The sequence below is a fragment of the Pseudochaenichthys georgianus genome, chromosome 8, assembly GCF_902827115.2.
Source record: "Pseudochaenichthys georgianus chromosome 8, fPseGeo1.2, whole genome shotgun sequence".
Taxonomy (NCBI): Eukaryota; Metazoa; Chordata; class Actinopteri; order Perciformes; family Channichthyidae; genus Pseudochaenichthys; species Pseudochaenichthys georgianus.
The window spans coordinates 27,941,744-27,967,871 of NC_047510.2; the positions used below are offsets into that span (position 1 = coordinate 27,941,744).

Below are 26,128 nucleotides of genomic sequence, written 5' to 3' on the forward strand. Positions count from 1 at the left end.
AGTTCCTTCAATTGATCTGAGGGGCTGCTGGAGCTCTGCCTTATTCTCCACTCATTATGGGAGTAGCTGGTTTACTGGTAGCGCCATCTAACGACCGGAAAACAAAACATGTATTTACTGTGTTTACCTTAAGAAAACAGACCACAGATAGAATAACCAGAGAACAATAAATCACTACATTGATATGATCCTGCAAACAAGGCTGTTTACGATGATAAGAACATTTAGCTGAGTCTTTTATGTGCACGAGGATCACAATTACAAATGTAAAATAGCAAGAATTCTGCAAACTTGAAAAAAAGCAATCCGTTATAAGCATAGAGGTTATAAGTGATACAGAAATGAGAATTCATTGTTTTTAGTTTTTATTGGCAAAGGAGGAGTACAAAAAGATTTTGGATGGAAGATTTGTTGACTTTGATCAATATGCAAAAAGTTCTTATCAGTAGATTAATGGAAGTGATACAGTGGTAGGTTAATCCAGCAAAACCAAGCACTGTATAGTCTCATTAATGATATGCAATAGTCTCCAAAACAAAATTGTAAAATGTAATACCGTACAGAATCTCATACATTTCAGTACCGAGGATAGCTCCGGCTGTGGCCCAGCAGACAGCAGCTCAGTAGCTACACCCAGAGGACTGAGCACAGAATACACTGACAGCTCAAAGATAATAGTGTCCCTAGATTTCCATTTCCTAGAAAAAAGGCTTCTTCTTCATATTTATGTATGGCTTTTACAAAGACATAGTGAAAGTTAGAGCCAAAAAACTGGCAGATTTGCTCATGTCTTTCAAGTGTTGTCTATTTGAGGATGCTGTTCGAGAATATACACATCAATGCCTTCCTGATAACATTCTGATTGTAACTTCATTAAAAAGGGCATCTTCAGGCACAATCACAAAGAGACTTTCAGGTAAAGTCACTCAGATGTTCCTGTTTTAGTTACCGTTCTCTTTTAGTTTATCCTTGGCCTTGTGAGAAATATGGAGGAAAAGATCTCAAACAAACATTGTGACTTGACCTAAGTATACTAAGTGTACCATCTTACAGTCATCATAGAAAGAGGGACTATCGACAGGTCGAGGCCACATCCAAAGTCGGCCTAATGGACAGCAAGCGGCAGCTGCATCCTCTGTTGTCATGGAAACAGTTTTCACCCCTTCTATGTTGAGCTTCACATGTTGCCTTTTGCAGAGACTGCTGGTATACCATGAGCCTGGGCTGAGGTCTGGAAATGCACCACTCGTCAGATCACATTCACTTCAAATCAGAATCACAATACTTGAATTATCCGTGAGGGAATTTACATTTCATGACAGTCTATTCTATTTGATTGAATTTACTTGCACTATTGTATCTGTTTTATTGTGCTGCACTGTTGGAGGAGCCTGGGACCTAAGATTTTCATCAACATAACTACACTGTAGCTATGTACGAATGACAATAAAAGCCTTGAATCTTGAGTTGCACCTTTCCAACATAAAATAAATACATATTTTTTAAAAGATAAGAAGTTAAAGTAAATATGACTTTGTCTTGACAATGCTGCAGGGCTTCATTACAGGACATGGTTACATAAAACTTCAGCTATAGTGTCTAAGTTAAAAAAGGTTGTGTACAGTGTGCGTGTGCGTGCGTGCGTGCGTGCGTGCATGCGTGCGTGCGTGCGTGCGTGTGTGTGTGTGTGTGTGTGTGTGCATTGAATCTGGGATGAGCTCTAACTCCCTTTTGATAAGAGGAGGATTCATAATGTCACCTGAAAAGGTTAAAGCAAGGACAACAGTTTCCTTTTTCAACTTTTCATGGCTTTCTACAGTCCTACGTAATTCTTCCTGTTTATAAGTCTTTATATTTCTTCTTGTTCTTACTCTTCTCCTTCTCCTGCTGCACATTGACCTCTTCACCACTGCATTATCCACAATATTTGTTATCTTGCCGTCTTATATTGCCTCTCTGCCTGAGTCTCTCTTTATTTGTCTCTGTCTGTCTACGTGTCCCTTGAGTATCTCCTTCCACTGCACTCTCTCTCCCCCTCCCACTGTTTGCTTTAAATCCCTCTGCTATACTGAGGATTCACAGAGCCAGGCGCCCAAGGACAAATAACTTAAAAGCATTTCCTTTGTATTAAACATGTTTAACGGAGAAATATACATCGGGGAGAAGCAGAAGTGGAAAATGCTGGCTTATGTTTTACACCATGGGAGGAGAATGAATTGTACTTAACTTCGCAGCAGAGATAAAACCCAGTCATATTGAATCGTATGTGCAGCTAGTGTTTGTGCAGCGAGTGTTTTTACTAGTTCTTCTGCCAATGTGGGAGGGAATCAGGGACTGAATCCTAAGCAGCACTTCACACGACTGTCTTCTTTGCTGAGCTATAGAAACGGTCCTATGCCCCAGTATTACATTTTAGCTGATTGTATAATGTGTATCTGGTGTTTTTAGAATAGTTAATTGATTGTTATAAAATAAAATAAATTGTGTTTACTGTAACTGAAACTGTCTCTGGCTCGTTATGTAAAACGAACCTGTGTTCCTTGTGGGTTACATCTTTTATTATCAATAGTTAGTTCCTAGGGGTGAAACTCCCTTAGGTGGCGTTGTTGGCAACACAAACTCTTACCTACACCACACCGTCACATAAAGAAACTGAATAGCTTACAAAGTGTTTTCATAACATGTAATCACATGACTGCCTTCAGTGCCTTTCAAATGCAAGAGTTGATGAAACAAAATCGTGAAAACCTTGAAACGGCACTCATCAAGTGGAGAAATCACTGGGCTTATTGTTTTTCTGGATATTAGACTACCAGAAGACAAACCATAAAACTGTCTTAGCTCATTGTTCATATAAAAAGTTACAGCCACCTGCTTGGTTACTAATCTCAAGAACATGAGATCAAGTATGTATGTACATTCACTTCAATAGGAAGTTTTTTTGTCTGGCTACCTTTCAAAAACCTTAACGTTGAGCATAGATTATTTGTGGATTGATGACTATTTCCACACATTAACTACTTTACAATAAAAGCTAAGTTGACAAGAAACTGACCATGGCAAAATGACATTGCCTTTCATATTTTAAGCAGCTCTCGGACCACATCATTCAACATGTTTCAGGTGGAGAATCAGCTTTCGACATTTTGCTATTAACTGCCATTCCCACAATGATCTGCAATTTTGTTTGACATCGACTGACTCTAACCATGGACACTTGAAAACACTATTTTCCTTACATTCTTCACATCACCCCCTCCAGCCTGCTGCACTATCAGCTACCTACAGTCTATGCTCTCAGTTATTTATCACAGAGGAGCTCTCAGCAGATGACTGCTCACAGATAGATCACCTGTGTTACACTGCCATAAATGTCTAATGCTACCATAAATGTAAATGGGAGTGATTGCTCAGCACCTGCGATGCTCTAATGTTGGTGCTGAAAATATAGAAAGTCTGTCCTAATGTTCATTACAGCTCGATCAAGATTCAATACATTCAAATCTAAACGTATATCTTCTCCCTCTAGGCTCTCACAGCTACATCATAATGAGATACAATATGCCATCTTCCATTGCATTTCATAGGAAATTTATTATTTAATCAACAGTTACACAGCCTTGGTAGGCTTCATAGATGGATGTGAGAGACTGTATACCTGCAGAGACGCAACTCACATGTAGCTTCAGAGTTTCCGATATTTACGTTGTTATCTTAACGCCACACTGTATGAAAAGAGGTCGATCTGTCAAAATGGGGGGACTTATACAAGGCAAGGCAAGTTTATTTATATACTGTAGCACATTTCAACAAAAGGAAATTCAAAGTGCTTTACAAAAATGAAAGAGTCTGACCCTTGTCAATTAACTACAGGTGTCCCTCAGGGCTCTGTCCTTGGTCCCCTCCTCTTCTCTTTGTACACAAACTCCCTTGGATCGGTCATTAGCCCACATGGTTTTTCATACCACTGCTACGCTGACGACACCCAATTAATTCTGTCTTTTCCCCGTTCTGAGACCCAGGTCGTCGCACGCATCTCTGCTTGTCTAGCAGACATCTCTCAGTGGATGTCTGCTCATCACCTCAAGCTCAACAAGACTGAATTGCTTTTTCTTCCGGGAAAAGAGTGTCCCCTCTGTCGTTTCCCCGACTCAGACTGCAAGGAATCTGGGTGTGACCCTAGATAACAACCTGTCCTTCACTGCAAACATCGCTGCTACAACCCGCTGCTGCAGATACACGCTTTACAACATCAGGAGGATACGTCCCCAGCTGACCCAGAAAGCCACACAGGTTCTGGTCCAGGCTCTCGTCATCTCACGCCTAGACTACTGCAACTCCCTCCTGGCTGGTCTACCTGCATGTGCCATCCGACCTCTGCAGCTCATCCAGAATGCAGCGGCTCGTCTGGTCTTCAACCTTCCTAAATGTTCCCACACCACACCGCTCCTCCGCTCCCTCCACTGGCTTCCGGTAACTGCTAGAATCCACTTCAAGACAATGGTACTTGCGTACCATGCTGCGAATGGATCTGGCCCTTCCTACATCCAGGACATGGTTAAACCGTACACCCCAGCACGTGCACTCCGCTCTGCATCAACCAAACGACTCGCTGCACCCTCGCTGCGAGGGGGACCCAAGTTCCCATCAGCAAAAACACGTGGGTTTGCTATCCTGGCTCCAAAATGGTGGAATGAGCTCCCCATTGACATCAGGACAGCAGATAGCTTACACACCTTCCGGCGGAGACTGAAAACTCATCTCTTTCGACTCCACTTCGAGCGATAGAATTACTAACAAAGCACTTATATACTAATAAAGGACTGGCTTATCTAAAGCCAGTTGAGTAGCACTTGAAATGTGTTGGCTCTATGAAACCTGATGTACTTATATGATTCTGTTTTCTTCAAGGTTGTGTCTTCTCGGTCGAATGCACTTATTGTAAGTCGCTTTGGATAAAAGTGTCAGCTAAATACAATGTAATGAAAGACATTAAGAGCATTAAGAAACATATTATGAAAAACATTTAAACACACTAATTTAAAAGCAAGCAACATGAATAAAGGTTACAGTGCAGTGTAAGATACACACATCACAAACAAGACCAAGATCACCTTTTATGTTGGTTTATTCAAACAGATCATTGTGTGACAGTTGTGTGAAATGAAAACTTTTAATAAACACTTAAAGGTAGGTAAGAATGGAGAAACCAGCTCGAGTGCGCTAGAATTTGAAAGTACGCAGCCGAAAATAATCTGCCGCTTCCTCTCAGAGGGGAGAGGGGTTTTGTAATCATAATATAATAATATTACATTTCTCAAAGTCACATACTACTTGAACAATAATAACTAAATGGCTGCCACTTGAGCAAACATTCACAGGGTCTTTTCCATTAGTTTGTGTATGTTCTTTGTTAAATGTACTGTAACAAGGTAGGAATTGAATTACAATGCAATACAATACTGTCCCAAGGAGAGTTGGCACACTTTGCCTTGCTTCAGGTTACTTTCACCACAAACAGATAGGAACATTCAAAGAGAAGCTGGAGCATTATAGCCAATCAAAATGGGCTAGACCTTGGGGTGTGCGGCAGCTGCTGTATTGATAATAGATGTCCTGAGAAAAATCGAAGTCACTACAAACACCTGAACCCTTTAAACTGTGTATCTGCCATCAGGTGCGGTGTAGTTTCAAACATAAGGAAACCAGATTTGAAGGGATCAGTCATAATTTAAGTCATAGTTTAAAGTTATCTTGTGAAATAACGTCAATTTCTTTAAATACCTCAAATGAAGGAAAATAAGTAAGGCTTCGCTGCAGCTGTGTTTGTTCAGCCCTCATGCTGTGCTGTACAGGAAATACAGTTTTATATTGTTTCTCGATCATTTTGCAGTCTGAAAATAGTGCACTCATCAGATCTGTAGTACAGCCTGACACATCAAACAAAGCTTTTCCTGGAGGTTCAGAGCCGATCAATCTTATTTTTCTACCTCCACTACAAAGATTGTGTTGTCTTTTACCTGAAAGGAACAGATTGTACACTGAAACTAAATAACAGAACACATGTTTCAACTCTGAAAAACACATACAGTTGCAAGAAAAAGTATGTGAACCCTTTGGAATTACCTGGATTTCTGCATAAAAATGTGTTCTGATCTTCATCGAAGTCACAACAATAGACAAACACAGTCTGCTTAAACTAATACCACACAAACAATTATATGTGTTCATGTTTTTATTGAACACACCACGTAAACATTCACAGTGCAGGGTGAACCCATAGGTTAAAGACTTCTTCAAGAGCTAATTGGAGTCAGGAGTCAGCCAACCTGGAGTCCAATCAAGGAGACGAGATTGGAGGTGTTGGTTAAAGCTGCCCTGCCCTATAAAAAATACACACCAGTTTGAATTTGCTATTCTTAAGAAGCATTGCCAGATGTGAACCATGCCTCGCACAGAAGAGCTCTCAGAAGACCTACGATTAAGAAGTGTTGACTTGCATAAAGCTGGAAAGGGTTACAAAAGTATCTCTGAAAGCCTTGATGTTCATCAGTCCACGGTAAGACAAGTTGTCTGTACATGGAGAAAGTTCAGCACTGTTGCTACTCTCCCTAGGAGTGGCCGTCCTGTAAAGATGACTGCAAGAGCACAGCGCAGAATGCTCAATGAGGTGAAGAAGAGTCCTAGAGTGTCAGCGAGAGACTTAAAGAAATCTCTGGCACATGCTAACATCTCTGTTGACGAATCTACGATACGTAAAACACTGAACAAGAATGGAGTTCATGGGAGGACACCACGGAGGAAGCCACTGCTGTCCAGAAGAAACATTGCTGCACGTTTGAAGTTTGCAAAAGAGCACCTGGATGTTCCACAGCACTACTGGCAAAATATTCTGTGGACAGATGAAACCAAAGTTGAGTTGTTTGGAAGGAACACACAACGCTATGTGTGGAGAATCCAAAGGGTTCACATTTTCCTTGCAACTGTATCATGGTTTATTCTCGTTTGTTTTGGTTTCTTCAGAAAATGGTTTGACATTATACCTGACTCCAGCTGTTCTCTTTTCATCACCTGTCCACCAGGCGTCCTCAGCACCTGGCGCTCACCTGCTGACTGATTGGCCAACTGCTCCTCATCTTAAATTACATCTAGCATGTAAAGACCAGACAGTTATATGGGGGTGTTGTTTGCTCTTGGCTTCTCTAGGTTATCTGTTCCCACCCAGTTTAGGGTATGTGCAGAACAAAGGCAACACATACACAATGAAATCAATTCTGACGGCCTAATCCTAAAATCCTAATTCTTGCATTCAAGGTGTTCAAAATACTTTGGTCCATTACATTTAAAAATGAAAAGCGTGCATGTCTGTTGTGAAACTTTGGTTATTATATACAGACATGCTGGAAATAATGGTTATAGTCCAACTACATTGTTATATTTTCTCTATTAAAATGATGTATGCAAGGCTATTTGATATGTATCCTTAAACATATAGACTCCATTCAAACCTGCATTAAAATATGAAATGTTGTGGACATTTAACAAGGACCGTATATGTTTTTTGATTGGTCTCTCCACTCTGGCTATCATTTATGTTCATATTAGGCATGATCACAATGTGGACACAATAATGAGAACACATTTGAACACCAGATGTGAATGCAAAGACCAATGAATTACTATCCGGAATACATATCCAAATAAAAATCACATTTTATTAACCGGCTTTAGTTCAACTATTAACTCTATTTTAAAAGGTCCCTCACTAATAGAAGTGAATGCATGTTTGTATTATGATGAAGAGTAACTTGTTATTTCATGCTTATCTTACTTGTTCATACTTTGCTGATGTCTAGACAGAGAGCTTTGCTTTTGTGTTCTCCACCACATCTACTGTAGCTGGTTCAAGCAAATTGCTTGCTTTTATCTTCACCAGCAGACCCACGTTCTCCACACACATCACAGCCCTTTTTTTTACTGTTTGTTGTAAAACTGGAGAAAGTCAGTGGGACTATAATTTAAAAATTCAGAGGGGAGAAAGTGCCACTATTGTCAAATCCAATACATCTAAAATGCAGCTGTGGTGAATAGAGACACATCAAATGTTGCAAAAATACTGATTTGTTGTCAGCAGGACATACAAAAACGTGATGCTTATGTAGCTGCAGGATTTTAGAAATCTGCTTGTTATTGTGCTTTTTTGTATTAGTTACAGCCTGCACAGTTTGTTCTCCTGGCATTACAGCCACATGCCAGGCCAAGCTGTGACTGCATAACGAAATCCACCTACGGAATATAAATTGCCCAAACTTGTGTTTGCTCAAATAAAAGCCAATTCCAAGATAATGGAGACGCCTTGGTGTTAAGCAATAATCTGATAAACATAAATGCCACCAAAGCTGCTTGTAAATCTGAGCTTTACCAAGTGAGTCACCGGTTTTTAGCGTTTTTTAGATATGTGGTTTGAGTGAGATTTAGTAGCTATTATTGAATTATATTCTCCACACCATAAGCAAATAAACTGGTACAAAGGGCTGTTGATCTTCTTCTAAAATATTGCATTAAAAAAGAATGCATACAAATGTAAAATAGAACTTATTAGAAAGCTATTTTGTGTGGTGTTATTTGTTGGGACCCCATTCTACTTTCTAAAGAACATGTAATACTCCTATTTTCTCCAGTGGAAACTGCCAAATGGAACTCCTACTATCGAATGGTTCAGACACTGAACATTGTCAGGGTCAAGGGTCAAATTCTGATGGAAACGGCAGCAATGACCTAGAAAAAAGAGGGAAATGCTTGGTTTAATTTATTAATGAAGTATTAAACATGTCAAATGTTTTCTAAAATGAACATTTGACAACCTTTTAGGGCTAAAAAATAAGCAAGAAAAAAGTATAAACTTGGTATAATGATAGACTATGAAAGTTGAGCCTATTTGAAATATATAAACTGTACAAGAGAAACAGAAAGTATCAACATGATACTCCTTTGTGGTTAAATAAAGCAGACAGTAAACAAAAGTTTCGCTCTTACTTTTGTCCTTTGCAGTCTTTCATTCCAGGGCATGTCCACTCCTGCTCAAAGGAAAACCTGACACCACAGGACTTGTAGTTCCCCTTCAGAGGGTGAGATCTACTCAGTAACCGTGTTCCCACCAAGACGTCCAATTCAGCTGAAATGCATTACATGAAGTGCACCTACACCTCTTCACCAACAACATCTCCACTTGATGAAAGACATTAATACGTCTGTGTGTGTTCACACGGTGAGTATTCACACACTTGTTTTGTACTGCAGGCTTTTATCTAGTTCATCTAATGTGTTAAATATTGATTTCAATACAGATGAAAGGGATGAGTCTCTTCTCTGATGTGAGTACACAGCGACGTGTTTTTGGCTGGGTTTCCATCATCTGGTTCACTGCAGGCATTGCAGGTGAGGGATGGTTTTGAACTTGAAAATAAGTGTTTCTCTTTTTTTGTATTCACTGATTTAAAGGGTTTCAGCCTATGCAGGGCTGTAGTGGTCAATGTGCTCGATTTTGTGGAAGTTTTACACATCATTATGATTAAACAAATACACATTAGCTCTTAAATAAATAATTCTAACAGTAAACCTCCAGTTATAATAATCTAAGATTGATTTTTCACTCGGTTTCTCTTGTGATTCTGGGAATATGCCTATCTTTACCCCAATATTGAAATCATTTCTAATTCTGGACACACTCAAATTGGATTTGTTGCTTGAAGTTAGAAGTATGGCAAAGTGTAGCTACAGCAACATATCTTTAACTTAACTAGGCATGATTTAGCTTAGCAAAAAGACTGCAAACAGCTAGCATGGTTCTTCCAGATAATAGTCCAACACAAAACCAACTCTAATGTTTCTGCTTAGGTCCAAATTAAAGATACAAGATGTAGTGTGAGTTGCTGGTAGATAGTTGTGTTACATTTAGAAAGTAGCATGGGCTAGCTATTTCCTCCTGTTTCCAGTGTTTGTGCTAAGCTAAGCTAACTGGCTGGTGCTTGTAGTTAAATATTTATCGTACAGACACGAACAAGGTATCATTCTTATTATCTAGCTTTCTTTCCGTTGAGTAAAAATGTGTACTATTCTTTTAAGATAATCTTAAAACTAATTTACCAGACTTTAGTCTAAAAGCTGCACTACTCTCAAAAGTTATAATAACTTGAACTCTGGTTTTCTTTAGTTGAAAAAAGTGATACTTACATACAATACAATGTTACAGTGTTATATTTTTTAACTAAAAGTCATCCCTGTCTCTCAAAATTCAGTCAGTCACGGGCTGGAGCTACAGACCGTTTCCCAGGCGGCAGCACGGTGTGGAGAAAATGTGACACTGACATGTAATGTCAGCTCATCACGCCTCGATATTAAATACTTTTCCTGGCATAAGAATAAAAGTCTGTGTCAATATGACAGCCAGCATGATGACCCCAAGGTTAAATGTGAATATATAGACGAGCCGCTGCCACAAAGCCTCACTCTGACTCTCCTCAACGTGATGCCCAGCGACCAGGGAAAATACCTCTGCAAGCTGCGCTCCCGCCATGGTATGACGTCTAACACTACTGATGTTAAAGTACAAGGTGAGTTATCAGATACAAAAAGAGAAGTACAAATCTCAATGTCTTCTTTTACCCGTCTAAAAGTCCTTTGTTTTCACAGATTGCCTTGCAACTTCTGGCTACGACAGAAATGAGTCTAATGCTGAGTGCTGGTTCAATGGAGTTTACCCCGGTGGCGGCAGCGTCCGCTGGTCCCAAGGAGAGCTTAACTTCACGGCCCCTGCCTTCTACCAGAAAGAAGAAATGGACCATCATGGACGGTACAATATCTTGAGTCAATTAGATGTCCAGAAAGGAAATTGGAACCAGCCGTATACCTGCTCACTGTGGATGCCTTCGACCAGTAAGGCGCTTTTTAGTCACGAACTACATATGGTTAAGAGATTGAAAGGGTCATCAGAAAGCATGGTCACGCTGCAGTGGATCTGTTTGATAATGGAAATCATAATGGTTAAATGTATGACATAAAGGGAACAAACCAACAGAATTCAGATGTTGAAATAAAAAGGAGCCACAGATTAATTCAGTAAATGAAGTGTTGGGTGCAGTTTTGTTTTTTATTTGTTGTACAATGGGTACATTTAGTTTTTAACCCATTGTTACCTGCATTTAAGAGCTTAGGGAGAACTTCTCGGTAAAAACAAGAGTGTGTAGGGTTTTAATTAGCAAGGGTCTAACAAAATATATATATATATATATATTTCACTGATTATTAAATATGTAACAGGAGGGGAGGCAGTCTGTTAGAGAAAGATGAATCTGAAGGCGTATTTTGACCCCCACAATTTGTGAAAACAAACTGCCACACTTAGTTAAAGGGTGTTTAGTTATTAAATGTTGTTTCAGAGGACTGGAAACACTATTTTTAAGAAAATAGGCTTTAAAAATCTGCTGCTATATATTTTTGTTAGAAATTAAAGATGCAGCCTTGTTTTACTGGTAGTTGTATACTCATTGTAAACAGACCTTTTGCTTTTGTTAAACCTTCACCTCCTCCTTATTGCCAAAAGGAGGCAGTCTTCTCGTGCAAGAGAAATAACACACCTCTGGCCTTTGGTGAATGCTGCAAAGGAGAGCATCGGTATTCTGAAACTATGAACACTGAAGGGGAGTGATAGTTGTCAAATAAAAATGTTGTTTGTTAAAGATTTACTTTTGTTTTCTAATTATTTTTGCTATGCTTCATAAATGCTCAAATCCGAGTTATATTTTGTGGTTCTGACCAAATGTGTTTACTCATCTGTGGTGTGACTATGGGTCTGTGGATGGATGCTTTGGTTTTGCACGTTTACACTCCTGGCTGCAAACCTATTTGTTTTGGAGATGTTTAGGCATGCATTCCTTTAAACTAGTTACAGCAAGTTTTTCCTTTTTTCAAAACGTTATTTTAAGTTTGCTGTTAATTTTTAAAAGCTAGTTAAAGTGGAAAACAGGTTGCACCGCCTGTTTAATATGCTTTCGTCCTTCAGTCTCAGTGTGGTAAGTTTCACATTGGTAACATGTCTTTCTCGGATGAATGGTGACAAAGGAAAAAGAAAAGCTGTGTTTTCTGGGCATGTATTCATTTCTTCTGATTTGAAACTGATATTACAATGAATGCAAAGGACCTGATGAAGTCCTTTAAATGAGGAGCAAAAACATTCTCAATTCTTCAACGTATCAGTGGATAGTTTAAATTCAGCTGGGACTGTAGAAAGATAACATAACTATGAGTCATAAGATTGACTTTAATAATAAGAGTCAGTGACCGAAAAAGCGAGTGTGGACAAGTGCAGGTACTTCGTTGCACAATAACTTTCTTCTCCTGTGTGGGTCTGATGGAAGTAGACATGCTTACACAAGCAATAACAATACATATGTCCCTAGACAGGGCTTTGAGTTAATAAAACAATCCCGAGTGGTTCAGGGGCAAGATAGCATGACCTCAGGAGACCCGGCAGAGAGCATATTAGTAAAGGATCGAACTGGAGGAACTGAATTGTTTGTCCAGGAAAAAAACAAGTTGATTGCTTGCATTGGAGATCAATATTGTTTGACCGTTAGAGAACAACATCTTTAACATGTAATCCTCTAGTCTAGATGTATGCCGATGGTGGAATCATGTAATATTACATTCTGTGTGAGTCTACATATGAACATATTCTAAATATACTGTCTAACGGAAATTAGAAATTAGCAAAAGTATAATTATTAAACCCTTAAAGGAATACTTTAACCCAAATATATATATATATAAATATAATAATAATAAATAATAATGGGTTCCATTTATAAAGCACTTCATCCCGAAGTGCTACAAGTAGTGAGCATGAACAGTATAAATAAACATTACACAACACGGTAGAATTAAATTAAATTAATCTATTAATTAAAAAATAGATAAAAGGTCATACGCATTATATCAATCTTATTATTCATAAGTAATATTCTCTAAATGTCAAATTTAGCTTTTTTAAAAGCATCAGTATCCAAATGTTTTTGTGAGCAGAACATTTTGTAAAATTGAAAATAGTGAGTAGCGTGGAACAGTCATTCGCCCACTGTTACTCAAATAAAATCCAATCATTTGTATGGAAATGCAAATTAGTGTTTGTTGTTTGTTCAAGTGGAGAATGTTGTTTATCTCCCGGTACGTCCAAAATAATAAACTATGCCGTTAATTACAAGAGCAGTGTGTAGGTGTGTGTTTGCAAAACACAGTCATCCAGAAACTGAAACATAACAATGAATAAATTATCTCATATTGCCAGCGACTGTGGAACATCCAAACAGCTGTTTCAGGCTTTCGCTTCTCAGCATTTGAGTCTGCAAAGACAACCTGATTGCTCTAATGTTCTCCCATTTAGATACAAAACACTGTTGCCATGGTAAACTGAAGCCGATGAAGCCTCACTTCAAGAAAATAAATTGGCTTTTCTTTCGGATGCGGACAATTTAAGAAGTCCATCAAAAATACAAGCAATTAAATATGCTTTGCTTTGAAATACATTATGTTTTGAGGAGCAACTTCTCATTAAACAGGGAGGTCAAACTCATAGATGTGTGGGTATTATCTAAGAATCATTTGCATTTTCTTTTTCTTTGTAGTTGAACGGTCAGGATGCACTGAAGTCCTGGAAGAAAAGGGTGGGTTTTATACATTTAATACATTTGTAGAGGAGGTAAAGCTTTAAAGTTGGCCCTGTTATGCTTTTTGGGGTTTTCCCTTTCCTGTACTGTTATTTAGGTTTTAGTGCATGTAACAGCAAACATCTGGAATGTCGCCCAATCAAAAGCAATGTAAACAGGAAGCCACTGCATAGCAGCTTTCAGACATTACAGTCTTAGAGGTAAGATATGTCGACTGTATGATAAAACTTTTTAGATTTTTCTGTTTGTAGGTAATGCACCACCAGTGTGCTTATTCATCTAAATGCATCACAGTCAGATTGTATCCAGAGTGGGTCACAGTGATATGGATGTGTATGTGGAAAGACCACTATGTTTTCAATTGGCAGCAGAATTGGAGGTCTGTCAAAAAGATCTCACATTGAAACGTTATGTAACATTCCAATTATGTTATGTAACTGGTTGTTCAGGCTCCTCCTCTTCACTCAGATCCCCTGGCTTTCTTACATGTGTTGATTCTGTGCATCGCCACTCAATACAGTAGCTTATGTCCACACACACTTACTGTATACACACAGATTTTCAGCCCATAAGCATCTTCAGTGAGCGATCATGCCAGAGCTCAGGATAGTCTAACTCATTGACCGGTGATGAGGAGGAGGAGCTTATCAGAGCTGATTCAACACTGATAGCATCATATGATCAGCTCTGTGTACAAACAGTGGAGATATCTCTACTCTCTCTCTGTCTTGAAGTGTTCAGTAATAAACAAATAAGGAAAGAAATTAAGGTAAATAGTCTTTTTTTTTTTTTGTAAAATATATAACTCATGTAAGCCAACCATCTGTGAGAATAATTGAAGAACTTCTTAAAATACAACTCAATCTTATGAAAGTTTAATTAGAATTGGGAGGGATGAAACCCTCTGTAATGGTCACCCATGCAGAGCACACAGCACACACAGTGAAATGTGTTCTCTGCTTTTAACCAGGACTAGTACCAGGAGTCTAGTGCTAGGAGCAGGGGGCAGCGACAGCACCCGGGGAGCAATGGGAGTGAGGGGGGAAGGGGGATGTCCGGTGCCTTGCTCAAGGATGCCACGGCAGGGCAGGAGGTGAACTGGGACCTCTCCAAGTAGAAGTCCACACTCCATATTTAGGTCTGGTCGGGGACTTGAACCGGCGACCCTGCGGCTCACAGTCCAAGCCCTTAATTTCATGATGTCACTTTTTAGGGTGGGTAACTTTTCACCGACCCTAAAAATTGCCATCCCTATCATTTCAAGATATCATTTCAAGAGCCACTGAAACTACAGCTGGAAGTACCCGGCTTTAGTGCCATCTGCTGGCTCTTTTACTGAAAGTTTCAAAAAGAACAAAACTAACTTTGGCACAAAATAAGATTGTAATCTGGACTGTGTTTACTTACAGCAACAGCTTTACATTAAAGTGATTTAAAAATTACGGTGACATAGTTGAACACTAATGAAAAGCGAGATTAAATAAACATTTGGTTCTGAAATAAAAGTAAAAAGATTAGATATCAATACAAATAAATGTTAAATAAAACTCTTATTTATGAAAACAACTTGTAACAATGTGTTTAATATTTCCGTTACACTTTGTACATCTGTGTAACCCTCACACAATTTACTCACATTTATAAATACATAATAATTACTTGTGTATAATATTTACAGTGGTGACTCGACATTAGGGGCACAGCCCCACCTAGTGTCAGCAGAAAGCAATTAAAATAATAATTCCAAAAATATGCAAAAATCCCCGATCTAGCCCCTCTCTCTGCTGTCAAAATGAATGGGTGCTGTGAAAACTACAGTGTGCATGCTCAGAGTATTTTTATATTCAATGTGTGCGGCAAAAAAAGAATCACAAGTGGGGCAAAGTGCTGGCAACCCCACCAAAACGTCATCTCATAATTCAGGGAGCTGATTGGCTGTAAGTACGTGTGCCGCGAAAGGTGTAGTTGTGAAGAGGAGACGAGAGAGAGCAGCTTATAGCAATTAAAATCAGTAAAACGGAAAGAAAATGAATGAAGTCGACCATCTACTTCAGCTTTGGTGTGTTTTTGCCTATAGGCTATTGCTCTGCTGGATCGATTGATATTGTGACCTCGGTGATGAGTATCTGTGTTTTCCTTATATTTACAGTCTGGTGTTTTAATGCTGACGCATTACGGTTGTTGTTATTGTTAAGTATTGCTTTGTGATGGAGCCCTTTACTCCCTGTATTAAAGTGCATTACAATATGACATCCCCACGCTGTGTACGTAAATGTATGTGCTGACAGTGTTGCTCCGTGCTCTCCATTCAAGGCTTCAGACAGTATATCATTTGACACTTCCCCCCCTCTCTATCGGAACCATGGATACAGCTATTTGTTTACGTGTTTAAAAAAGCACCAGAAGCTTATATATAAACATCTAAGTTGTTCGTGCCCCACCACTTTTGTACATATAAAAACCAGCAGCATTCGAAGATGAATAACCAATATGGTGATTGTGAAACTAAATAATTCTTATTTATTTAAAAATGTCATACAGTAAAATACAGTAAAACATGTCAGTATAGGCAGTGCTTTACTCCATTTTAGTCAGGCTGATGCAAATATAACCAAGGTTATTGCATGCCTGAAGTTATCTTCAGAGCTTGAAGAATGAGTTAACCTTGAATAAGAAGAGAGGCAGAAACGCAGGGCCTTCAAAACAAAAGATGAGTGGATATGTTAATGTTGCACAGGGCAGAATGCACTCAGAGAGACCTTCCTGGTAGGTCCTCGTGTGATTTATTGCTCAACATTCACAAAGGTTGGACATTGCCACCTATGGCCGGAGATGAAGTCAAGGATATCACGCTTTTTACGTTTGAATGTTCAGCACCAAACAAAACCAAAAGTGCAGTTTAAAGCATGCCATCACACAAACAGACATAGCAAGCTTACATAATTCAAATAATCAAAAGATTCTCCATAATGTTTTGGCACTATATGGAATCAGCTGTTGGCGTCTTCATAAGTGTGTTGTTTTCAAAACAGTTTTTCACATAATGCCAACAATGAGCCATCCTCCCGGTGGCTGTTCACACATTTACATAAAGGCCACAACACCCACGCTCTACATGAAGGTCATTTTCATTGTGAAATAAAATATAAATTATCTTGCATTATGTGACATTGTCTTACAGTGTGGAACAAGTCATTTCACAGGTTAACTTTGTAGATAAAAGCAAAAAAATTATATAAGAGGGAACTTTGGGTGCCATGAATCACTATTAGCACATTAATGAAGCTTAAACGAGACACGTTTAACATGCTAATTCGTACTGCTAGCTGTTGGTTGGGCTACTCTACAAACCTTTAGCAGTTCATTCAAACTAGAACAAAAAAACAACAATATAATAATATATGAAATGCAATTGCAAAGAGTCTATATTATGTCAACACGCATCTCACGTCATCTTAAAAGTATTTTTCTGTTCTGTTTTATATATACAGTCTATGGTTTTAGCTTATTGACTGAATAATCACAGCTCATATCATTTTAAAAACAGCCTTACCTGAAAATGTCACCATAGCAACACACCTGTTTTTCTTCTTCTACTACTTTGTGTTCTTCTGCTTCTTCTTTAGTATTTATTTGCAGTTGGCAAACCAGTTTAGAGTTGCATGAGCGCCACCTATTGGACAGGAGTATAGAGTAGTGATGTTGCGTACTGCGCCAAGGTTAATTCATATTTTATTTTATTTTGAACACTATTTTATTTCCATGTATTTTGAACAATTATTATATTTTATTTATTTTATTATTATTTTATTAAATAATTATAATAATATATTTATTTTTTTTACAAAGATTTTTTACAAAGATACATCTATTTTATATATTTTTTATTTTGTTTTATGTTATGTATTTTTTTGGTTTAATTATTGAATTCTTTATTTTTGTATAAATATGTATATTTCTCCAACCCACATTCCCACCGAAAGTACAGTGTTAATTCTCTGGATTTTAACCCACACTCCCAGATAATTTGTGGTTGTGGTCTGCCTGCTCTAACCAAACAGTTGCCTGCTAGTTAGATCTGTATTTACTAAATCTTTCCGAGGTGGTGGGGTAACTTCCAAAGTTTATTTTTACTTCCATTATTTTACCCAGGCAGACCCGCACCTACGTCTGTTATTGATTTTAGAAATGTTTTATTTGTATTTTTTTCTTAATATTATAATTATAGTAATATAATATAGTATTATTATATTATTTTGTTCATTATTATTATATTACTTTGTATGTATTTATTCCAATATTATTATTTTGTATTCATTTATTGTATTTTTATCAAACTTTATTGTATATCTTTATTATTATGTTGTACTATGATTTTTTTATTTGATGTTTTTATAAAATGTTATTACATTTGTATTAATATGTTATTTATAAAAAAATGTACAGTATATTTGTATTGTTACCCATTTTTATTTACAAAGAATGTATTATTTATTTATTAAAATAATCTTTTTAAATAATTTTTTTACTGTCACCAATTTTTGTTTTGCATCCGCCAGAGGTATAGGGGGGGCGTCTACCTAACGGCCCGTCTACACTACAGGCATAACAAAATGTTGAAGCTGGGCGTGTCTGAGGCTTGGCGATTTCTCGCGCCCAAGGTGACCAACAACCAATCAGGAATCTCCCGCCCGCCCCCGGCATACAAAGCAATAGCAATGTTAAAACAAAGTAAACTGGATATAAACTCCCCAAACAGACGAAAACCTACCAGTTTCATCCACTGTCTCTGCCACCTCCCTCCATGCCTCGCTCCTCCGGTTTGTATCCCGGTAGATGAACAGAGACTGATCATACAGCACCGGGTGATTCACTACCGCTCCATTTTTTTGAATATGAGGAAATGACCTGCGTAGTCTCTCCCAGCATACACGCAGTTTGATTGGCTAGCGCTTGTACTGTCAGATTTGCATACGCATGATTTGATTGGCTGATGCCAAGCATCGAGCCTCAAAAGTTGAACATTGCTCAACTTTTGATGCTCGCGATGCTTGCAAAGCCACGCTCCGCTCCCCACAATGCAGTTCGGCGAAGATTCAAAATCAACTACGTCACCCCATTCAAGTGAATGGGCGAAGCGTTGAAAGCATTTTTCGATGCCTGTAGTGTAGACGGGCCGTAAGGCTGGCCTCCAGTAAAACAAAAGGTACTCTGTTCTCGCATTGACCGCCCTCGACCGCTCTCCCAACTCACGCCATCTTCACCACACATGCGATTTTGTTCCAGAAGTAACCATCAATTTTTCATATCTGTTCCAGAAAAACCTAATTTTACTAACAAATAAATGTAGAAATACATTAAAGATATGTATGTTGTTGCCATATGTATAGCTATATATTGCTAATGCCACACATCGGAGTTGTGCCCTTACAGTGCCGCAGACTGTATGTATTGCTTTGCGATACTTTGCAACCGGCAGTTTTCTCTATGCTGTGGGGGATGCAGAGAACCTAAGCAAGAATACAGTCTGCAGTGCTATTCAGAAGGTCGCACATGCTCTGACAGGGCCCGCAGAATCCTTTGTTGTGTTTCCTGGCACATGTCCCACGCAGACGATCAAAGAGGGATTTTACAGCATGCAGGTATTGATATGTGAGTATATCTTTACAGTGAATGTTGTTCCTATGACGTACACTGTTGTATAATAAATGCAGCCTACTATATCATAGGGTTTCCCAGGGTGCTTTGCTGTATCGACTGTGGACACATATACCGATCTCTGCGTCCCTGGGAGATAATGAAGACGACTATGTGAATCGCAAATCATTCCACAGCCTCAACATTCAGGTAAATCTTGCACATTCACTAGAACACACATTGAAGTCTGGATGATTAAAGGAAATCGCACATTTAAATATTCACACAGTACATGTTTCACACTTGGACTATCTTTATATATAACATGGACTCATTGCAAATGAACATTGATGCTACACTGACTATGATGCTCTTATTGTGGAAGTAGGCTTGTTAACCCCAGCGCCATATAGATAGAAGAGTTACGACACCGGAAGTCCAAAAACGGTTATCGTCACGTGGTTCATGTAGACGAGGATCGTTCCCCGGAAGTTCATGGCGGACAATGTGAATGCATTGATAACAGGAGATAGAACTACGATTTTTGTTAATTATTAGTGAATAAAGGTTTTGATTTGCAATATTTATACAACAAATCGATATGTGTATGTATTCACATCAATATGTTTTAAAAAATAAAATCGAATTTGCTAATATTATGTGATAATATTAGGATTAGTGTGAACAGCTAACAGTGCCTTGGTTAAAGAGCCTGTTGCTGTTTATTTATAGCTTTGAATTCTTTCAAACCAATATTATCTTCTTAAACCTGTATGGTAGTCAGGAGCATCACGTTCTAATGTGTATTGATACATTTAGAGGGAGGGGATCTAAAGTAATGCTTTAAAATTCAGATTGGATTCATTTCTACCATTTTCTTAAATTCATGGTAGTTTCAGTAATCCCATGGTAACTGAGGACACAAGTTATCTAAATGACTAATGTCATCTTTATGGCTTTCAGAAAGGACAGGAGACCGACAGGTGGCTATCAAAGGACTAGCAGCAGCAGCAGGACTAGCAGCATATGATGATGATGATGATGATGTTAAATGTGTTGTTTTAGGAACATCCATTGCAAATACATGGAATTCAATAAACATTGAATAGCATATCATGCAGTTTGTCGGTGCCTTTTCCTCCGTGTTGTCCTGGTTTGATGCGCTGCCTCCTAGTAGCCACCATGGTTTGCTGTGCTGCCTGGGGATGCTCAAATCGCTCAGAGAAAGGAGTACGAATGTACGGCTTCCCCACTGACACGGAGCGGAGGAAAAAATGGCTGGCTCAAGTCAGCAGGAGCAATTTCACGACCAACAGCAACAAAATATGTGATGTAATTATATACAAACACTGCATTTGCACTTTTTCACAAAACGAAAACCACACCATTGGGAAAGCTTAATGTTTTGTTTAATACAAAAAAACAGGGAAAGGCTTGAAAAACACTGAGTTGAGACTCAGGGTGCAGGGTGAGGGTCTCAGTGCAGGTATTCAGGCTCCATTGAATCCCCCTCTGGTTCTTGTGCTGAAAGAGGGAGTAACAGACAGGAGAAAGGGTTATACACACACAGCACACCTATTGGATGGGAAATGCCTTGGGGAGATAAGGTGTTTACTTATATAAAACAGTATTAAACTTACCTTGTGTTTTCACTCTCACTTAAGTCCCTCTCCCTTTGCCATCAATCCAGAACCAGCTGAGCTGCAACATTATACAGACAGGTAATAATCAACATAATCACAAGGACACAATATGGCTCTGCTAAAAACACTCACTCTTACACGCACCAAAGTTATATTTATCTAATATTTAACTCCCTCCACCCTCGCATGCATTCCCGTTTAGAAGCCCCTCTTCTCTAATTCAACATGTTGGACGAAATGACATTAAGAGAACGAAATGTACAATTAAAAGGCTGTTCAACGTGTGTTGCTAACTTGCTTTGGTATCCTAGCTTGATCCGTTATCTGTAAACGTTCCCTAAATCTACTAATTTAGGGATAATCCACTCACATCCTTTAATACACATGTTCATTAGAATCAGATGTACTGATAATATCCGCAATATAAATCTTTAAACTTCTTCTTACCTTTAAAAGTCCGTCACGAACGGTCTATTATGCTGCAACTCCACAGCTCTGCCAGCCTTGGCGCTAACTTCCGGGGAACGATTGAGAGGCTCCACGATCCGCCATTGCTGTAAAAAAGTGGTCCATTGGAGTGAACGGAGATGTCGTAACTCTTCTATTAAATAGCTCTGGTTAACCCCAAATGCTTTAGCAGGCCACATGTGACCACAGGTGTGTCATCACCAGCCTTGAGGCAAAGTGGCCTGGGTCAGTCCATGACTCGAGGATCTTCTCAGTCTTCACTGTGTCACAAACTCGAGCAGGGTATGGCAACTGTACATTCTTATTGTGTTTTGCTTCTTAAGCTGCCTTTTGTGTTACTTACTATGGAAATACTCCTTTATCTTCAGGGCTCTGAAGGAGGAGTGCTGCTCGGGGACAGGGGTTATGCCTGCCAGCCATTCCTGATTTTCATTTATTTACCCAGGTGTATCCCATTGAGATCATTGATCTCTTTTTCAAGGGAGACCTGCTGATAAGTTCCGAAATGTCGCGTTCACACCAAAAAGAGCCGGTACTAAAATGAGTTAATCAGAACCTTTTTTACCCACTTTTCCGTCCCTGCTAGAGAGCATGAATGCAAACCACGCCCCGTAAAACTCCAAAAAGGTTTTGTGAAGCCGCCATTTTATTATCCTCACATTAGCATTATTAGCATTAGCATTAGCCCAGCGCACAAACGCAGAGAGACTAACTTATGGCAACACAAAAGAAAACATGGGAGCGGTGGAGGCGTTCTGGCGATTTACTCGAGCAGCTTCTACTGAAGCCAGTCCCCAACTCCGGGGACTTCCGGCCGGGGACTTCGGGTGGCAGTATACGCCGTGAAATTGTTTGTGACCTGCCAGTAAACCAAAAGCAGAAGAAGAAGAAATGACGTCAGAGGCTTCATTTGCCTAATCCTCCCGCAGGAATTTATTCCGGTGTGAACGCGTCTGTACTTAGTTCACGAGAACTAAAGAGTTCCCATGAACTAAGTTCTCATGAACCTTTGTGGGAAAAGTACTTCGGTGTGAATGCGCCTAATGCGCCTATTGAAGGCCAGATTCACCTGCCTGCGGGGGCTCAGAGTGGCCCCTGAAAGAGCATGCCGCATTATAACGGCCTGTGTTGTGCTGCACAACATCGCCACCATGAGGAAGGAGAGGGCCCCTCCTGCAAACCCCCAACCTCCTGATGTGGTAGACCCATAGACTGTATATATATAAAGGGTAGACCCCATCACCCATGGACTACCCTACTGGCAGGGCTGTCAGAGATGCTATTGCATTGTTATTTGCATAATAAAAAAATTAACACACAGAGAGAGAGGCCTTTGGTGATTTATGTTGGAGTTTTTATTTTCTCAGCCATTCCTGAAGGAAAAAGAGAAAAAAACATAATTTTGGTTTACTTTTTCTGTAAAGAAAAAAGGGATTTCTCTTTTAGATATCCTAAAAGATAAAGGTCACCTTATGCACCTTTCATTTGACTTGAAAATAAATGACCGAATGTTACAAAAGTACCTGTCTTTCTCTGCTCATTTATTTTCCTGTTGGCTGCAAGAATTGTGAAAAAATGTAACTATCCTATACAGTTATGAAACACAGACTAATTGAAGCAATACAAAACGTCTAGTTGTATTATTGGGAAACTTACCAGATTGAATGAGGTTTTTGTGTTTGACTCTCATTTGCTCCCAGGTCCTTTTAGACCCGCCGGGGTTACATCTGAAAAACGAAAAAAAAATTGAAAAAAATGCTATAAATGAAAAGGATTACAAACATATTAGGCTTAAAGTCCACTTGTGACCCTCGGGCGATGATATTATAATGAAAGAAGGCTGCCACTCAATGATCAATTTGGTATTTTAATGACTATTTATCCGATAAACTAGAAAATTAATCTGGAAGCGCCGGATTTATTTTTGTACATGACTGCCGTGCATCCAATACACTTTTTAAAGATGTGCAGCTGTGCACGCTGTGTATATATATATATATAGGTATATATACGTATTTTACTTACGCATTCACGGAGTCTGCAATCTCCTGCCAACATTGTTGGCGACGTTTGGCAGCCACAAGGGTACTGCTTTTGGCTTTAATGGTGTGCTTCACATCTTCGTAGCGGCTCATGATCATTGTCTGCTCCTCCGCCGTCAAATAATTCGCTCGGGTTTCTCCATTATTCCGATTGGTCGATCGCTCCAAATACCACCCCTTTTATGTGAACGCGCACCTAACTAGATATAGGACACGGCTGGCTTGAGCGATCCACTTGATAACCCGCATCGTAGGACTCAAACATATCCAGGTTAGGTTGAACCGGCTTCGTAGTACAGGCTGCTCGTTGTGTGCATAAAGGTTCAAATTCACTCAATCACAGCAACTAGGTTATAGTTGGGCTTTCATGATTTTCATGATTTTTAAAACACTTTGGTCAGTGAAAAGAGAGGTTAAAGACGAGGATTCAACAGAATTAGTCTCATTATAAACTACATGCAATGTTAATGAACTAGCTTGGAACTCTGACATGATTTAATGGTGGTCTGGTGTAGAAAATTATGTTTCTAATTAAATTACACATTATCAGAACAATTACATTTGACATTTTGGTTTGTAAGGTGGAGTTAATTAATGCAGTGAAAGAGCTACTTGGTAGAGTATGCCATGCAGCATAAAGCTTCCTTATCACACAATTATGCTTCAGAATAAATGAATATCGAAACTATTGTCATAAAAAAAACTTGATTTCAGTTTGTTTTGTGCTTGTAATTAAGCAGTTAGTGGTAAAGGCCACATCTTGCCTTCTATAAATGTTGTTGTTTTATTAGCAAAATACCATATTCGTGCCAGCAAAAGTGCAAAACAGAAACCCATTTATGGAAAAATGTAACAAAATACATTGGCAGATAACAGATTGTGATTGCCCAGTGAAGACAGCCAGCTCCACAAAATGGGGCAAAGCCTGCGAGCTAGTGCAGGCAGTCAACTCGAGCACTTATGCTGCATTCATACATAACGCCCCTTGCCACTCTACAACCAACCAAACAGAGTCTCCTTAATACGCCGCTCTATTTAACCTGCCAGATATCTCTCTATGCATTGCTTGCTGCTGCTATTGCTGCAGCTACTTCCACGTCGCTGCTGCTTGCCTGCCCCACCACCACCCCAGCTTCCACCTGTAGGCTCGGGGGGTTAGTTATTTAATCATCACTCATCGTGCTATGTATATCTGTGGAGTGATGAGCCCCGAGCCTAGACGCCAAACTCAACTATAAGCTGCTTCTAATAAACACGTTAAAGAAACACGTGAGTTGTCTGACTGAAATGAATTTAAATTACACATACATCGTTACAATCCGCATAAGTTACTCAAATAACACTTATCTGGTTATATCATTGTATCCGTTGTCCTCCCCTCCCTGCCACAGCTTGCATAACAAAGTCCTTGAACAGCCAGTCCAAAATGTTTTTAGCTTCATCACGGGATGTTCTGATTTAATATGTGTTCGTACGTTGTCTCCCACTGGGCTTCTCTAATGGACGTTTCTGATGCACACAAAGCATCCTCTTCAATCATCATTAGACTTGACCCGGAAAAGAAGCTGCCACATATTTATGTATGGGTATGATGAGTCCGGCCCAAAACACTTACAAATGTGTTGAATCACTTGTGTATGTTCCCAAATGGTGATTATTTCCAATTAGAATTAACTGTACACCCACGGGGAGTGCACTTTTTTACTCAAAACAGCCAATGCTTTCTCAAATGGAGAAAACGCCTTCTACTGCCTACCTGGGGTTGTTACGCCCCCACCACTGCCACTACATCTTACCCAGGACAGGATGTTCCAGAGCCAAATGACAATGTCAGAGGACTTGCAGACAACTTTAGGAGGGAGGAGGTTTGAATACAGAGAAACCGGCTTCAGCTCTCTGAAAGTCGTAAAGCCACCGAATGAAAAGAATGGATTAGGAGAAGTTAGAGGGTTGGTGTTAGTCAGCTTCTGTGATGTGTACGTGTTGTTTACTTACAGAAGGACGTATCTGTCTTTGATAGGATTAGACGAGCTAAATAAAGAAAAATATGAGAACAAGTTGAATGTATGATATGTCATTTAGGGGTCTCTCAATCTAAATAACAACAAAAAGCCGAGTTATGTGACGTTTCCCTCCTGATTATAGCAGAGGTTTCCCTTTCCCCAATAGTGGACATGTTGAATACATCTATTAAAACGCATTTGAAAGTTTCAATTTAAATATCTGTGTTTTTTAAAGCAATGAAATGCTTCTGTTAGCTTGGCTTGTCTTTCTAATCCAAATGTTAAAGCGGATTTTACGTGAAGACGAATTATCCACATACAGTAGTTCTTCTGCTCCTCTCTGTGACTAAGGAAACTAAGGAAAACACTGAGTTGAGAATCCCCCCCCAAAAAAACACTGTTCATCTGTCACCACATTTAAACTGCTTGTTTTCCTGATAACTCAGAGACCTGTCTGTCCGCTGCATCTACGCACACACTCCTTGATCCTTGATCATTGGAGGCAGTCGCAATTTCTACAGGCTCGCACTACCTGTTAGCATCTGGCATCTGTTAGCATTTAGCTCTCCTGCTTACAAACTTTTAGCCATCCATGCTTATACAAGTAGTAGTTT

General features: G+C 39.2%; 1 protein-coding gene and 1 pseudogene across 1 annotated transcript; both read left to right on the forward strand.

The window, feature by feature from the left end:
* The first annotated feature begins 9,078 nt into the window (after positions 1–9,078).
* On the forward strand, positions 9,079–11,744 carry LOC117451624 (uncharacterized). The gene is made up of 4 exons (XM_034090021.2): positions 9,079–9,268; positions 9,348–9,438; positions 10,299–10,613; positions 10,693–11,744. The coding sequence occupies exons 1-4, from the start codon at positions 9,233–9,235 to the stop codon at positions 11,058–11,060; spliced, it is 810 nt and encodes a 269-aa protein (XP_033945912.1). The 5' UTR covers positions 9,079–9,232; the 3' UTR covers positions 11,061–11,744.
* Positions 11,745–18,334: 6,590 nt separating this feature from the next.
* Positions 18,335–22,680, forward strand: LOC117451722 (putative nuclease HARBI1; annotated as a pseudogene).
* Positions 22,681–26,128: the final 3,448 nt, after the last annotated feature.